Source organism: Pseudorasbora parva, chromosome 3, assembly GCF_024679245.1.
Source record: "Pseudorasbora parva isolate DD20220531a chromosome 3, ASM2467924v1, whole genome shotgun sequence".
Taxonomy (NCBI): domain Eukaryota; kingdom Metazoa; phylum Chordata; class Actinopteri; order Cypriniformes; family Gobionidae; genus Pseudorasbora; species Pseudorasbora parva.
Genome location: NC_090174.1, coordinates 56,829,202 through 56,845,703, shown reverse-complemented (window position 1 = coordinate 56,845,703; position 16,502 = coordinate 56,829,202). Strand labels below are relative to the sequence as shown.

At 36.3% G+C, this 16,502-nt stretch overlaps 1 protein-coding gene across 5 annotated transcripts in view; it reads right to left on the bottom strand.

Moving 5' to 3' along the window:
• Positions 1-16,502, bottom strand: part of bmpr1ba (bone morphogenetic protein receptor, type IBa) — an 81,521-nt gene that overhangs the window by 7,838 nt on the left and 57,181 nt on the right. For 4 of the 5 annotated variants that reach the window (XM_067439601.1, XM_067439603.1, XM_067439605.1 and 1 more), the window contains 2 exons: positions 1,294-1,444; positions 1,112-1,211 (listed from right to left, as the gene is read on the bottom strand). In XM_067439601.1, coding sequence (XP_067295702.1) covers positions 1,112-1,211; positions 1,294-1,444 — 251 coding nt within the window. Of the gene's footprint in view, positions 1-1,111; positions 1,212-1,293; positions 1,445-9,434; positions 9,522-16,502 lie in introns of all 5 variants that reach the window. The other variant, XM_067439604.1, reaches the window with a different exon arrangement.

Genomic DNA, 16,502 nt, shown 5'->3' with positions numbered 1-16,502 from the left:
ATTGGTTTTTACATAATTTTGCACAATAAGACAAAGGACAGGTGCACAGTCATGTTGGAACAGGAAGGGGTGATCCACAAACTGTTCCCACAAGGCTGGGAGCATGAAATTGTCCAAAATGTCTTGATATGCTGAAGCATTAAGTGTTCCTTTCACTGGAACTAAGGGGCCAAGACCAAGCCCTGAAAAACAACCCACACCATAATTCTCCCTCCACCAAACTTTACACTTGGCACAATGTAGTCAGGCAAGTACCGTTCTCCTTCAACCACCAAACCCAGACTCGTCCATCAGATTGCCCGACAGAGAAGCGTGATTGGTCACTCCAGAGAACACGTCTCCACGCTTGGATGAACTGCTCGGCCTTGATTTTACGTGGCCTACCACTTCGTGGCTGAATTGCTATTGTTCCCAATTGCTTCCACTTTGTTATAATACCACTAACAGTGTCCCAATACATTTTGCAATAACTTGCCATGTACTACATGTATATGTACAGAATATGTAGACTACTTTTATGGTGATTTTTGGAGCTTGGTAGTAAATAACCATTCATTTTCTTTATATGGAAAAGAGCAACTGTTAAACTGCTAAACTATCATGAGCATGGAAGCACATTTCTCACCACTACTGTTCAAAAATATGGAGATTTTAAAAGAAGTCTCTTGTGCTGCATCAAAGCTGCATTTACCTGATCAATATTATAGTAATATTGTGAAAAATTATTGCAGTTAAAATAACTATTTTCAATATATTTTAAAAAGTAATTATACTTTTTTTATATAATTTGCTACGTGGGGAATAAATGATCAAACATAGTATTCAAGATAAATCAAGTATAATATAATATAATAAAGTATATCAGTCTGGCGACTAAACAAAAAAATGTACTAGCCAATGGCGATTCTATTGCCAAGGTGTGAGTAGAGGGTTGAATGACAGAATTAAAATTTGTGGGTGAGCTGTCGCAGTTGAGGAGCAACACGAGTTTGGAAAGTGGGCGTTTAATTCACTGTCGGTTATATAAGGTGTTTGTTTTGTCAGTGCTTGAGGACGGGTGCACCAATATTTAAGTAGTTAATTTGGGAAATTAGAGTAGTTTATGACTCACTCTGCACTGAAACTCTGATCCGACCAGACCCAGACAACCTGACGTCAGCACAGCCGTTCCACCCTCTTCCTCCACCATGGTGAAGCAGTAACCGTCCGTCCTGAACACACGACACACATGTAATACTGTGTACAGTACATGCGCAAGTGGTGCAGCAAGTCTGGTGGAATGTGTCCTAATACCTGCATGTGTTATTGGTCGAGTCCTCCGGGCAGTGATGATAACAGTAACACCACAGGAATCGTTGAGGTAGAGCCGACACATCACTTCCAGTCTCGCGATGTTCTTCCACCTTCCCAGAATTCCTCAGCAGCATGGTGTCCAGAACATTAGCTGGAGACGAACAGAAATTGGAAATAAGGTTATCTGCCTTACAAAACATCTTTCAGAAACTCAAACATTTATCATGTGTGTGATTTACTTGATCAATATTATAGTAAAAACAGTAATATTGTGAAATATTGCAATTTAAATAACTGTTTTCAATATATTTTAAAAAGTAATTATACTTTTTTTATTTAATTTGCTACACACGTGGGGAACAAAAAAACATAGTAATCAAGATAAATCAAGTATAATACAATATAATATAATAAAATATATCAGTCTGGCGACTAAACAAAAAAACAACTCAAAAATGTCCTTTATTTCCTTCTTTCCTGTTTACAGACGGAGGAAAAAAAATGGATGAGAGACCAAACTGAATAATTACTCCAGATTTCCAGACTATTCTGGACAACACACAGCTTTGAAGTATGAAATTTATGGCACCTGGGGAAATATGGGTACAAATATCAAATCATTCTCACTCTTTCATCTTCAAATATTCACAGGGAGAAAAGGCCCTGAGACATTTTACAAATTAAACTAAAAGATGGAAATGAATGTTGGACCGTCTGTCATTTGTTTTGGAGTGATATGAAGAAGTTATTTGAGTTTTTTTGAAGAAGGGCTGCTCAAACACTGGGAGTGAACAGATGCTGAACTTGTGAGCAGACAAGGACAGATGGACGTCAAGGACAGATGTGCGAAAAGTACTATAGAATTGTTAATGTAGAAAACATTGTGCAATCGAACAAATTAAACTAGGGATGCACGCACCGAAATCATTTGGCCGATACGATAATTATTTATATTTGAAACGATATACTGGCCGATAAATCAAAATCCAAATTTGTTTTTGAATGATTACAAAAACAAAAGTCTCAGCATTAAAAGCCACGTCCCCATGTTTTCATTATAATTGCATGTGGCCTATATGACAGACTCAACTGTTAACTGTATTTTCCTTTTTTGAAGTGACTCCAATCATATTTCAAGCCATTCAAAACCATCATGGCGAACAGTGAGCATCTGAAGTGTCTCAGCTGAAGGAAATAATCCATTATTTAAAAATAATAATAATTAATAATAATTCATTACATTTATATAGTGCTTTTCTAGACACCCAAAACACTTTACATATAGAGGGGGGAATCTCCTTAGCCACCACCAATGTGCAGCATCCACCTGGATGATGCGACGGCAGCCATATTGCGCCAGAACGCCCACCGCACACCAGTTGATTGGTGGAGAGGAGAGAGAGTGATTAAGCCAATCAGGATATGGGGATTATTAGGAGGCCATGAAGGACAGAGGCCAATGGGCAAATTTGGCCAGGATGCCGGGGTTACACCCCTACTCTTTATCGAAGGACATGGGATTTTTAACAACCACAGAGAGTCAGGACCTCGGTTTAACATCTCATCCGAAGGACGGTGCTCTTTGACAGTACAGTGTCCCCATCACTATACTGGGGTGTTAGGACCCACACAGACCACAGGGTGAGCGCCCCCTGCTGGCCTCACTAACACCTCTACCAGCAACAACCTGGTTTTCCCAGTTGGTCTCCCATCCAGGTACTGACCAGGCTCAGCCCTGCTTAGCTTCAGTGGGAAACCAGTCTTGGGCTACAGGGTGATATGACTGCTGGCTAAATTTTTATCAGCTTTTAATATATCGGTCAATTTTTTTTATCTGGCTGATAACGATAACATTAAAAATGAATTGGAAGATACTGATATGGTGGCCGATATATAGTGCATCCCTCAATAAAACAAGGCTATTTCTGTTTTTAATTGGACATGAAACAATCATGTCATCTGAAAATTTCAAGTGTGGACCCAAATGATTATGATGCCACAGTCAATATTCCAAAAACATTCACCAACACAGTTAAAACAATCACACAGCCCTAATTTGACTTCTCATGATCTCAAGGTTTCAGGACATAAGTATTGCCGGCAGATTAAAAGGATCAAGGCTGCAATCCATATTCCATCCTAAAAAAATGCGATGGTACCCTAGATTAATTTGGCAAGTCATTTTTGTTTCATATATTTAAATTATAGAAAACAAGTTGACAAAAACTAGGCAAAATAAAAAAAACTAATTTAAAAACAATATAAACTATAATAACCTTGCTGAGAGCACAATTGTGCTTTTGTTTCCATGAGTGAGACACTTAACCCCAGGTTATTGCTGCTGTAATTAGTGCATGGTAAGTCACTCTGGGTGAAAAATGAGAAACACAAAATTATTATAAAGGGCTATAAAGTTGATGTGTGTGTTTTCTTCTCCCACTAAAACGTGCACATTCGACTGAACACACACACACACACACACACACACACACACACACACACACACACACACACACACACAGTTTTAAATGGCCACAAAGGTGCTTATAGAAGCTGACCAAACACCCTTCAGTCAAAATAACTCAACATCTGCGAGCTGTTAAAGAGAGGGGGGTGCTGAGGGATGGTGTATATAATTTTGACATCAAGACATAAAATAAAGTTGCTTATTTCATGGCTCTCTGGAACATTAGATTCTAAAAGGTCAATTGTAGCACTCAGTGGTCAGACGTTCTTGTATAATTAAGCTACAAAAATATCTCTATAAAAAAACATTGACCACATGTATAAGGTTGGTAACACATTTTTGCCCATCTATGTAAACAGACTGTAAAATAAATCAAGCAGTAAATACAATATGAACAAATAAATTATTATTATTAAAATATTTGAAAAATATATATATGCAGCGTTTGGTTAACGTGTTCAAGCTAATATGTATATAAGTGTGAATACAAAAAATATAAACATAAATATGTTATTTTTTTTCTAGAATAAGATATTTAATATAAAATACATTGATATAATATGCTCGAATAATATAAAATTTCAGCTCAAATCAATTCTTCATGTCCATAAAGTACAGTCGTATTACATACAAGTTCTGTTGCTGGGTTTATTTTGTCATAATGACCTTCTGACGGTACATTATGTTATATTTAGTGTGTTAACATTTCTTTCAACAAACTATTCTTGTCTTTCACTCTCTCTGTTACAAACCATCACTAGTCTAAACTCACTAATGCACTGCTTATATTACAGACTTTAGTCTGGATAAAGAATGGAGGCTAGTCTGTGTGTGCGTCTAAAAGCATCCTAGTATGTCGAACACACATAATTAAAGGACAACTTTAATCCTACAAAGAACAGACACACTTACACAGACATGTGAATGTATACAGTAAGACTCATTCATGTAAGGGATGTAAGGGGCCCCGGGACATAAACACTCACGGTTTCCCACACACCGTGAGTCTGATGCACTGCTCAATATCTCATCCCATCCCTGTCTGATCCATTCATTTCAAATATGCAGACTTCATGAAACACACACACACATAAACGCAGACGGATTTGGCCCTTGCTTGCATAGTTAAGAAAGCCCTGTGAAAACAGTCGTAAACACAGCCACCGCTGCGAGACGTAACGTATAAACAGAACAGCTCATTTATAACCGCCAACCGGAGAGCGCTCGGCTTACAGTGACGAACAACATATACAGTCAACAACATGCTGCAGAGCGAGCTTTTAGTTTGTTTGGTCTTTGCTTGAAAAGTTATTGATTTCACACTTTTTTCACAACTACTTCTATACTACAAACTATTTAAAGTGCCCCTATTATGCTATTTTAAACTTTCCTAATTTAGTTTTGGAAGTCTCTAACAAGTTTACATGCATCAAAGGTCAAAAAAACGGTTTAATTTTTTTCATAATATACATTGCAATGTTCAATGATTCTGATTGATGAATCAGTCTCTCTAAATTCCAACTTTCCACGAGCCTACTCTGCTCTGATTGGTCAGATGGCCCAGTCTTAGTGATTGGTCTACCGTGTACAGCGATTTTACACCAATCTCAGGGTGAGTCCAAATCGTTAAAACATGGGAAGAACTAGTTATTCAAACCGAACCTTGAGCAGGACGTTTCTCAGTGATGCTCAGTGATACCTTATGAGATGTTTCAGCTGTAATTCCTCACCATCTGCATTAGCGCGTGCGTGTGTGCTTGTGAGTGTGTGTGTGTGTGTGTGTGTCTAAAATAGTGCTGTGCACATGCAGGAACTGTGTCAAAAAGAGTGCATACAGTACGTTAGCCGAGCACCAAGCTGAATGACTGATGAAACATTAACGTTTGCAAAACAATTCTGGCTCCATCCTTTATCTATACTCAAAGTAGTAAGAATGACAGACAATCTGCATTAATATACACAGTTTTAGGCAACAGTGACCTACAGCTGATTTACAGTAATATTTCAGTAAGACAGTGATAACTTGAGTTAGCCGGGTTAGCCAGATGCCTACACAATATGAAACACAATAAACACATTGAAGAGTGCAGCGTCTTCTCCACATGATGCTATCCATGATGCTCAGTGTTTGAGACAAGTTTTCCCTGAGAGCGCAAAAAGTAGACAGGCAATATGATAATATTTCATCTTGACGTCACAATGAAACAGCTTAGGACTCGTTTGAGAAACGATTTGTTTATTTGACTCAGAGTTGACTCTTACTTTTGGGAGACAATAACTTTATATATATGGTGCACTTTCAGATTTTAAACTTTGCAGGATGTTTTCATTTACTTAGAACTATGTTACACACTTCATGAAAGGTAACATTCAAAAATCCATAATAGGAGCTCTTCAAAATAATTTCCCTCTTAAACTTGCTGTTGCACCGATCGGAGAGCCTTTAACTAACCCAGAGACTGACAGAAATAAACTAGTGACGTGGCTGTTTTTGGCTCTGTTCATAGACACGCAAGAGACATGAATCCGGCAATGGAGATACGCGATACTTCGCTTCTCAGTCGCGTCACTCTCCATCTGGCTGTCAGAGCTGTGTGGTGAGACATTTACATAATGTAAACACTGACACGCCAACTATTTGACTACTTTTCTGGATGACTAGTCAATTAGTAAAAATGAGTGGTCGTGCAAGCTACTAGCTATTGACTGAAACAAATCTGTTCTGTGCATACAGTACATTTAAAGCAGTTACAAACACAATATTAGAAACTTTACTTTATTAAAAGCATGAAGTGTTACATAAACAGATCATGTAATAGTAACAGAAAAATATGAAATATAGTACATATTCCATTGTGTTCAGCAAAATGTTTGTGCTGACCGCATGTGTTGACCGAATAATACGATTATCTAGGTCTTTGTTTTTCACTTGACAAATGCAAGAAATGTTCAACAGAAAAATATAGAATATAAAAATGATAAAATCAACAATTCTAAATAAATGATATATAATAAAATAAAAAATAGAATATAAAAAAAGTTATAAAATTACCATTTTAACAAAAAGAATTTGGTTTAATGTTTATGTTTTGTTATAATTAAATTGTTTTTATTACATAAAATAGTTTGTTAATGCACGATAAAACTGCATAAAGAATTTAAAACAAATAAAGTAAAAAATTTACGTCATTTAAAGTAAGGTTGTTTAACGTCCGCTTTATTTAAAGTAGATTAACAATTAAAATGTCCATCCCATCTAAAATTATTATAAGATTAAGATTTCAGTAAAAGATTTTAGTATTTACAAGTCACAATTAAATAACATAAATAAAAAAATGCAAGTAAAATGGTTGATTACACTTTATTTTAATGTGACGTAGAAACATTTCTTACTCAGATAAGTACATTATTAAGTAATATTAATTAACTACATGAAATTACTATAGATTTACGTTTAGGGTTAGTAACTTGTAATTATGCATAAGTTACTGTTATTACTATAGTACGCACATGACTCAAATATCTTGATTCAAAAATAAAAAAGTTGGATTTTAGCATTATAGGCTTAGATGAATTTTAGGACAATCTATAGTAATTATAATTAGCTGGATTAATAACAATATCATTCGACAGGGTGTCCCCAATTACACAGCAAGGCGCACACGTGAGTGTGTGCGTTTGAAGTAACATATCCACACATACGCTCCACCAGCGAGAGGTATGACCTTTGACCCAAACCAAAATCCAACCGCATCAGTAGGCCACAGTCGAGCCTTATACAACTGTCAATCAAAACCTAGAGCCATCAATCAAACCCGCAGGGGTCTGGAGATAATGAGCGTACACGGGTGAAAACAAAAAGATCAATACAACAGATGCAAGAAAGTGAACCTGCAATGAGCAGAAGAAAAGATAAGACAGGATAATAGATTAAGAACACACAAAAGAGAGCTACAACTGTGTCTTTATCTGCTGGGCTTTGTCAAGCAAGACCGGCCGTCTGAATGGGCCTGAACTCAATCAAAATCTTCTTTTCTCTCTCTGTCAGTCTGATGGTTGAATAAAACCCCTGAGGACAGAGATTTTCACACAAAGAGACACTTTTCATTCCTTCACTCAGCCAAATAATCACTGCGAATTTGTCAGAGAAGCCCGACTGCTCCGGAAATCTGCTTCCCGCTCCACATTCACAGTCTTGTCTGTGTGTGTGAATCTATAATGAAGATTTAAAGGAGCCTAATGTCTATATAGCGCATCTTGGGGAATGCTGTTGATTACCACAGACAATAATGTCGACTCATCCCTCAGTTTGTAAAAGCAAATGGGAAACGTGCCTGCAGTGATGCACTAACAATGGAAGAATAGCAGACAAGCAGGCCAAAGGGTTTAAGGCAGAAATGCAGACGCATATTTGCTCTAGCACTTGAATTAATTCTTTAGTAAAAAAAATGTTAAATTATAAGCTTGGAGTAGTCTTTAAGCTTGAGGAACTTTTGATTATGTGTTGCCAATGTAATTCCTATAGGTAGAGAGTTTCAGAAAGGTGAAGAATCCGATTTTGGTTAAAGCACCAGCAAGAAATCTATTGTAAAAAAAGAAAGAAAAAAAAGTTATTTGAGCTGTAACGTTGTCAAAAAAGTCCTTTTGAACTGATATTTCTTCTTCTTATTGCTATAATTGTGTGTTTTAGAAATGAAATGCTAAATTTATCAAAAATGTTATAAATTTCTAAAAATGCCAATATCGATACTGATACATATAGCTTGATTTTCTTAAAAAAATAATCTCTGCCAAATAATGCTGTTAACTATACAGGGAACCCGTTTCATTTGGTACATTTATATATTAGAGGTTAAAATACTGATTTTCTTTCAGATATAATAACACTGAAATGTTTGTATACAACACATAAGGTAGTTTTAATAAACTTCTTATAATTTTTTTTAATAAACTTTAATCAATTTTTCAACATACCTTCTGATGTTCATGCATGTTTTTCTGTGCTATAACTGGTATTAAAGTGAAAGAAAAGACTGCTGTAGTGCTACTGTTCAGCCGCTACAGAAATCGACCACGTCACATTTAAGAGCCCATTTAATAACCACTAATTATTGTTTGAATTTTGTGACAAAATGGACAGAATTTGAAAGCTGATTTAACCGTACATTTAAAAAAAAAAAAACTTTTAAAATGAAACATAATCTTTTGAAATTAGATGAAATATTTAGAAATGAAATGAAATAGTTATTTGAGCTGTAAATTTGTCTAAAAAGTAAATTTGAGCTGAGACTACTTATCCAAGAGGATAAACTTCAGGTTAAGTATTACAGATGTTATACAAAGTTTAAGAAATGTGAAGCTTCTATTTTAGTAAAAGAACTGAAATCTTTTATTTAAAAAATTAAATGAATGAACCTTTTTATTAAAAATAAATAAATAAGAATAGTTATTTGAGCTCTAAAGTTGTCTAAGAAGTCATTTTAAGATGTGACTATTTCTAAGAAGATGAACTTCTGGATGTGTTACTAATATTACTGTCTGTGAGTGTAATTTTAGAAATGTTAAACTTTTATTTTAATTAGACAGCCTTCCATTGTAACGGTATTGGTATCTTAAACACATTTCCTAATTATATCATACATGTAACATACATCTTCAATCATAGCAGGCTGACCGTGTCTCTTGTTCGGAGATGTCTGAAATGCGCCGCTGGTTTCACAGCCGTCTGTTTCCATGGCTCCTAAGAGAGTTCAGCAACTGTCTGTTATGTAAATAAAGAAAATTCCACTCATATCTGGAATGAAACGACGTCTGGAGTTCCAACTTCCAAGTAATTTTGACTCTTGGTAAAAACAGACTTTCTACCTTAATTAGCTGGTGTGCCAGTGATAACCTTGATTTCAAGTTCCTAGAAGCGATTAAACATCTTGAGATGACATAAGGTTGCTGTGGGGTGATGAGACGGCAATTGCCTTTATCTGACACTCACACACAGGCAGCAGAGGTTCATATAAACACCCACAGACACCATATTAAGCCAGCAAACACCCACTGAACGCTGATATTAACACACCGTGAGCTTGAGGGATGACTGTGCAGAAGGTTCATGTGCAAACCATTGCTCTGTGTGTGTATTTATGCAGAGATGTAATTTACAAGGTCATCTTGAAACTCAATCACCTGACCCTGAACATTCCAGCGAACCTTCACACGGATCCACACACACACACACACACACACACACACACACACACACACACACACACACACACACACACACACACACACACACACACACACACACACACACACACACACACACACACACACACACACACACACACCCCGCAGCCGCCACGCTCTATGAAATATAAAATAAACACAGCACTTTCAAATAAACAGTAGAAGGAAAACTCAAACTTCCATTTCAAGACCCTTTCAATGACATGAGAGAAAAAAGAAAGACCCTCTGGCCAATAGCAAGCAAACAAGAAGGAATCAGAAAGGGAAAGAAGGATTTCTACTTAAACTTTACTAATGCATCTTTCACCACAAGTCTAAGAGTTAGTGGGCGTACACACAGGACTTGTTCTTATATCTTGCAGTCTAATTTCTAAAAAAGGTTTTAGATTTTTCCAGGACAACCAGGTTTTTCCAGGACATTTCCATGTTTTCCATGGCTGGAAAACTGGTCATTATTTTCCCAGGATTTCCAGGTTGTGTGGGAACCCCAGCATTGTTGCTTCTGATTGGTCCATCATTTAAAAACTGCAATTGGTGCAATACAATAAGAACTTTTGAATTGAGATGTCCAAAAACTGCAATTTACATGGTACATAACACGTGTATATAGAAAAACTATTATAAAACAGTGCAGACGGAATAAGGGTTTGGTACCGAAACCCCTATATAACTTCTATGTAACCGAACTGAATCAGAGCGCAGATTTCGGCGTCACTTAATTCAAACATGCTTTCGCATGAGACACACACGCTCAACCACGTAATGTTTATTTTAGGTTTCAGCATTTACATCCACAAAAGTACTAGCAAAAAAATAATTTCATCATCTCCCTAGCTCATTTGCAGGGTCTGATTCACTCACACACACACACACACACACACACACACACACACACACACACACACACTCACACTCACACTCACACTCACACTCACACTCACACTCACACACACACACACACACACACACACACACACACACACACACACTCACACACACACACTCACACACTCACACACACACACCTTTGATTTGGTGCAGGTTTTACATCGGATGCCCATCCTGACACAACCCAGCACTGAGAGTGCAGGGAAACATTCACTCTCACACACAATCCTACAATTTGCCATATCCAATCCATCTGAACTGCATGTCTTTGGACTGTGAAAAAAAAAAAAAAACCTGCTTATCATGATCTGATACACATTATATAGTTAAATCCGACGCAAACTAACATGGCGGCACCCGTTGCGCATTATAGAACAACTAACAATCTTTATAAAGTGTTTTAAATGACAAAACACATTCACTCACACATATTTGAAACTCTGAATATTAGATAGTTTATGACAATGGTTAACAAGTTTGTGAATATTTTGAATAAAAAAGAAAAAACGCAATAAAAAGCAATACATCTGTCATAAGGCACTATTGTGGCTGCGGTGTGCACCACTATGGAAATAATAACACGATGCGTTTTAAAATACTCAGCCAGAAAAGGCAATATGGTTATATTTCTGCAAAATAATTTCTTAAACTTGAAGCTGGCTTCCAGCATAATACCGGCTACTTGGCGGTTATTAGTGCTGTTAACTGTTATTTAGTGTTAAATTAGGCCTATTGTAGTTGGGTTAGGTTTTATAGTAAATTTGTTCTGTTTTGTGTTTATTTATATTTATAAATTTAATAGTGCTGTTAATCGATTAAAATAAGGATAAAGTTTTATCTAGATTAGATAAAACTAGATTAATCGCAATTAAAAACACTTTTATTATACATTATTAATATATTTTATAATGCAATATTTTCACAGTTAATCTCCAAATTAAATGTAAAAGATAAAAAAATAATGACAGTATATTTAAAATATTTGTTTAATGGCATCTTTTATGAATAAAGACCAGTATCACTGATAATATAACTACTGATCTTATGTCTCTATGAAATTGATTCCCCCCAGTTTTAAACATTAATTATAGCCATTCAACATTACAAGTTACCTGAAAGCTTTTGAACATTTATTAGGCTATAAAAAATATAACAATATAACAAATATAACAAGCACATTCTCTTTTGTTGTCATGCTTGAATGGTTTCGCAAGAATAAGAGCATGGTCATATAATAACGCTAGCCAGAGGATGACAGAAAAAATGGATGCTGCGTTATTTGCATTAAATATTTTTGCATTAACGTTGAAAGCACTAATATTTAAGTATACTTTAAACTTTTAATACATTTTTTTCAATAAAAAGCTATTCTTTAGATGTCATCCACCATCTTTTTGTGGCTCTTTAAAAAATAAAATAAGTATATCGGTTCAGACAGCGGTACCGTTTTAAAAGTATCGATTTGGCCCCAGTATCGTAAAAAATCCCAAAAGATACCCAACCCTAGACAGAATACAAAAATGCATTCTCTGTTTAGGCCAACTTAAGGAACTCAAGAAATCAAAGTCTTTACACAATGTCTGTCAGCTTCGTTGTGTATGCTAAAACTTAGCAGAAGCCTGTTTGTACAGTCCTCATTACAAGACAAGAAAATATGCAGTCTCCAAGACTACAAATATTGATAACTCATCATCACTAATGGGCATATCCAAGCATCAAATGCTTTTTAGAAAGAGAATGTCCCTCCCATGAGCACCACCAGTGAATAAGTAGCAAGTCATGGCTGATAGCTATGATACAAGCCAAAGTTTCTGGTTATTTAGAAAAAAAGGAGGTAATTAGGTTTTTAACAGTGAATATTTCAACACAAGAAATCAATTTTTACTACTGCTAAACTCCACACTTCTCACATTCTCTTGTGAGATCTGTTCATGATTCCTGCATCAGATGCTTTCAACACAAACTGAAATAAAAGAAGGCACATGAACCCTCAGCTGGTCGTCCAGGTGGGGCGCTGGAACGCTCAGCTTACGGATCGGGTGAGAAATGAAAGGTGGGAACAGGTGTGTCCATGGACGGGGTCAATACTAAAGATAGAGAGATGAAAGAAAGGGCAGATTATAAAGGACAGAAGATAAAGGCATTAAGATGGACTGACACACAACACCTTCAAATACCAAATCCAGCTGCTTCCTTCCCATGATGCACTTGGGTTAGTGTGAAACAGAGAAATAGAACCGAGTTTTCCAAACTAGGGTTGGGAGTTGATGAAAACCTAATGATTGAATCTTAAAAATGTTAAATTAAAAAAAATAAATGTACACAAAACCAATCAACATAAACACTAATATTTACGCTAAGTCAAATTTATTTGTAAAGCACTTTTACAATACAGAATGTTTCAAAGCAGATTTACAGTAAGCCATGACCTCAATGTTTATAATATATAACAAATCTTCATGCCTTACAGTGGCATTTTGGAGATTAGAGCTGGCCGATAATATAGTTTACAATTTTGCAGATACAAGCAATCAATCAGTTGAGATTTGGTCACATGGAAGGTATTGATATACAATCATGTGACTATTAATCAATATTACAGAACAGCTAACATGCAAATGTGTTGTTAAATTATTGAAAAAATAAATTAAAATCTCAGGGGGTACTTCTAGTAAATATTTTATGTTAAAGGTGTTTAGCTGACAAAAAAGTTTGTGAATCCCTGAAATACTATAAAGCTAAAGGGTGGACCAATTAGACTCTAACAGGTCAGGTTTGATGACGTGTGTGTGTGTGCGTGCGTGCGTGTGTGTGTGTGTGTGTGTGTGTGTGTGTGTGTGTGTCTGTTTCTGTTTATGTGGTTTATGAGGACACAAATTTGTATAACTACATGGGTATTACACTATAAATGTACACAATTTCAAATGTCCTCATATTTCAAATAGCTTTAAAAACATACTAAATTATGTACACACACTTTTATTTAAAAAGATTTATGTTAGATTTGATTAATCGATTTGACAGCACTATATTTTATACATTTCCTCAAATGTGTATTTCTTTTTACATAGTGTCTATTAAATTGGAAAATGACTAAACAAACTGAAAAACAGCTGTTATCATGTTACCCGCTACTTTTCTCCCTTCTGGTCAGGCTGGACCAATCAAAGTCATTTGTGATTACCGGAAAAGAGTTTGCTGGGACGGATATCACATATCTTTAAAATGAATAGATTTAAATGATTATACATTTTAGAGTACAAAAATCTACAATAAGACATGAAAAGCCCAGAGGTTTGTATGTGAACATGAGTGTTGCTCCTCATCATTAACCTTTATTAATAATACACTACAGCACAGGCTCCAGAAAGACTACACAGAGTGCTGTTTCTGAGTGTTACTCTATGCAGTGCCGCTGTTCTCTATCATTAAAAAGCCATTAATAAATCAAGAAAGTTCAGGCTCCAGACTGACTCATATACAGAGACACACCTGAGCAGCATTCAAAATCCTTTAAGTGTGTTATCACACAGAGACCAGAGGCTCGTTCAAGCCTCGTTCTGTGCTCATGAGTTCACACAGGTGAATGCAAACACACTTCACCTCTGAACACTGTTAACCCTTTAAACATTAGAAAACAATCACCAAAGTCGTCGCTGTCTTCATTATTTCTCATTTTTAAGTTTCTGCAAAATATACTCTACTGTTCAAAAGGTTGGGGTCTGAAAGGTTTTTTGTGTTTTTTAGCAATGACACCTTAAACTGATTTTTTTTTAAAAGACAGTAAAGACTGTTACAAAATTATAAAGTAACAAAATATTTAAATTTTAAATAAATACTGTTCTTCTGAACTTTCTATTCCTTAAAGAATCTAGACACAACAGTTTTTAACATTGATATTATCTAACCCCACATTGTTTGAATAGTAGTGTACTTGTTGGATTTGTAAGGTTCATGGCATCATATCTTAATATAATATCATAATCTACACTGACACTAAAGTCTGGTTTGATAATTTGACAGAAATTATGCAAAAAGAGTACAAGTCAATAATAACAGTCATACAAGGAACTCAGCGTTCACCTCCATTGATTTTCAGTCTCTGCGGTTTTAATCATGTTACTGTGCAATTTTAGAAAAAAGCTTTTCAATGTCATAATTCATTCCAGCCTATGTAAGAATGATATCTAATCAGTTTTGGCAACTTTATGAGAACATTTTAATGAAATTCTTTTCACAGAAATCTCCAGTTCATTCACATGGAACGTAGCCTGGTCCTACCAGACTCTCGTACATTTCATTTGTATTGAGAGTCTGGTCATTGACAGGCGTAAAATTCCTTGAAGGCGGTTATTCTGTTAAAGTTTTAAACTATTGGATCTGCCCAGAGCATCAACGTCATGTTCTCAGCCACTCCTTCTGTTCGCTGATTGGACCGGTCAAAATTTGATCTGAGAAAACCAGAGAATATACCGCAATCCCAGACGGAGTACTGAAGGAGAAGGAAAATGAAAAGTGAGCAGAGGTACATAGGAGGGCGGAGCCAGGCTACATGGAACGTACTGTAAAGCTTGTCTTTGTGTTTTAGTAACAGTAACCAAGGGGGGCAGAGATTAGTGAAGGGTTAAATAAAAAGCTAGAAAAAATATGTAGAGGAGTGTGTGCTTATAATGTGACAGCCAAGCATTCACGTCTACGCTTGTGCACGTGTACTAAGCCGACGGGTGGCCAACATCAGGCTGTCGCTTAGTGTTGTGCAGCCAAGTGTTTTTTTGGTGTTCTGTATTGTCGGCACTAGTTGGACATCGTCTGTTTGTTTTTTTGGCCGACTGAGCATGTGGATTCGTCAGCACCATCGCTGACAGAACTTTGATTGGCTGTTCTGCTTAGCAAACGAGTCAAGTGAAAGTGAAGATGCCAATGAAAGACTTCTAATTTTAGGTCATCTTAACTGAGCATTCTAAGGCGCACATATATTCATAACAGCATGGGCTGCCTGGAATATATTATATATATTGATATTCAAAATGATAAGCAAGTGCAGTTTTGTTTGTGGTTTATATATCTGCAGTCCTAGTTCCGGTTTCCTAGCCTGGATGCCAGCCGAACTAAGCCCCGCTCACAACATTTGAGCTCGGGCAGTTCAGTCTGGACTCGATCCACAGAGGAGTGATTATGCCTGAACAGAAACTGTTCTGACCAATGAAATCATCAGGGCGGGCTTTAGATGATGACGGACTGATGATCAACAGTAACGTAATCATGCACGTCATCAAAGGGGCTTGGGTTGAATTTGTTCTAATCCTAAACGGAGAGCTTGTTTGTATCTGCATTCACCTCCACTATTTCTCTCTGAAATGATGATCATGTTGGTAAGTAACTGTGTATCCTTAGTACAGAATACTCTTAATGCTGTTGTTAAAGCATACAGCAGGATGGGTCTAGCTGTGAATATCAAGAAAACGGAAGTCCTTTGTCAGTGGTCCTCGGATCCTCCACAAAAGCCACCAGTATTCACTGTTCATGATTCCACACTTACTATAGTGCCACACTTCAAATATCTTGGCAGTTATCTTTCAAATGACTGTAGCATAGATCAAGATATTCAATA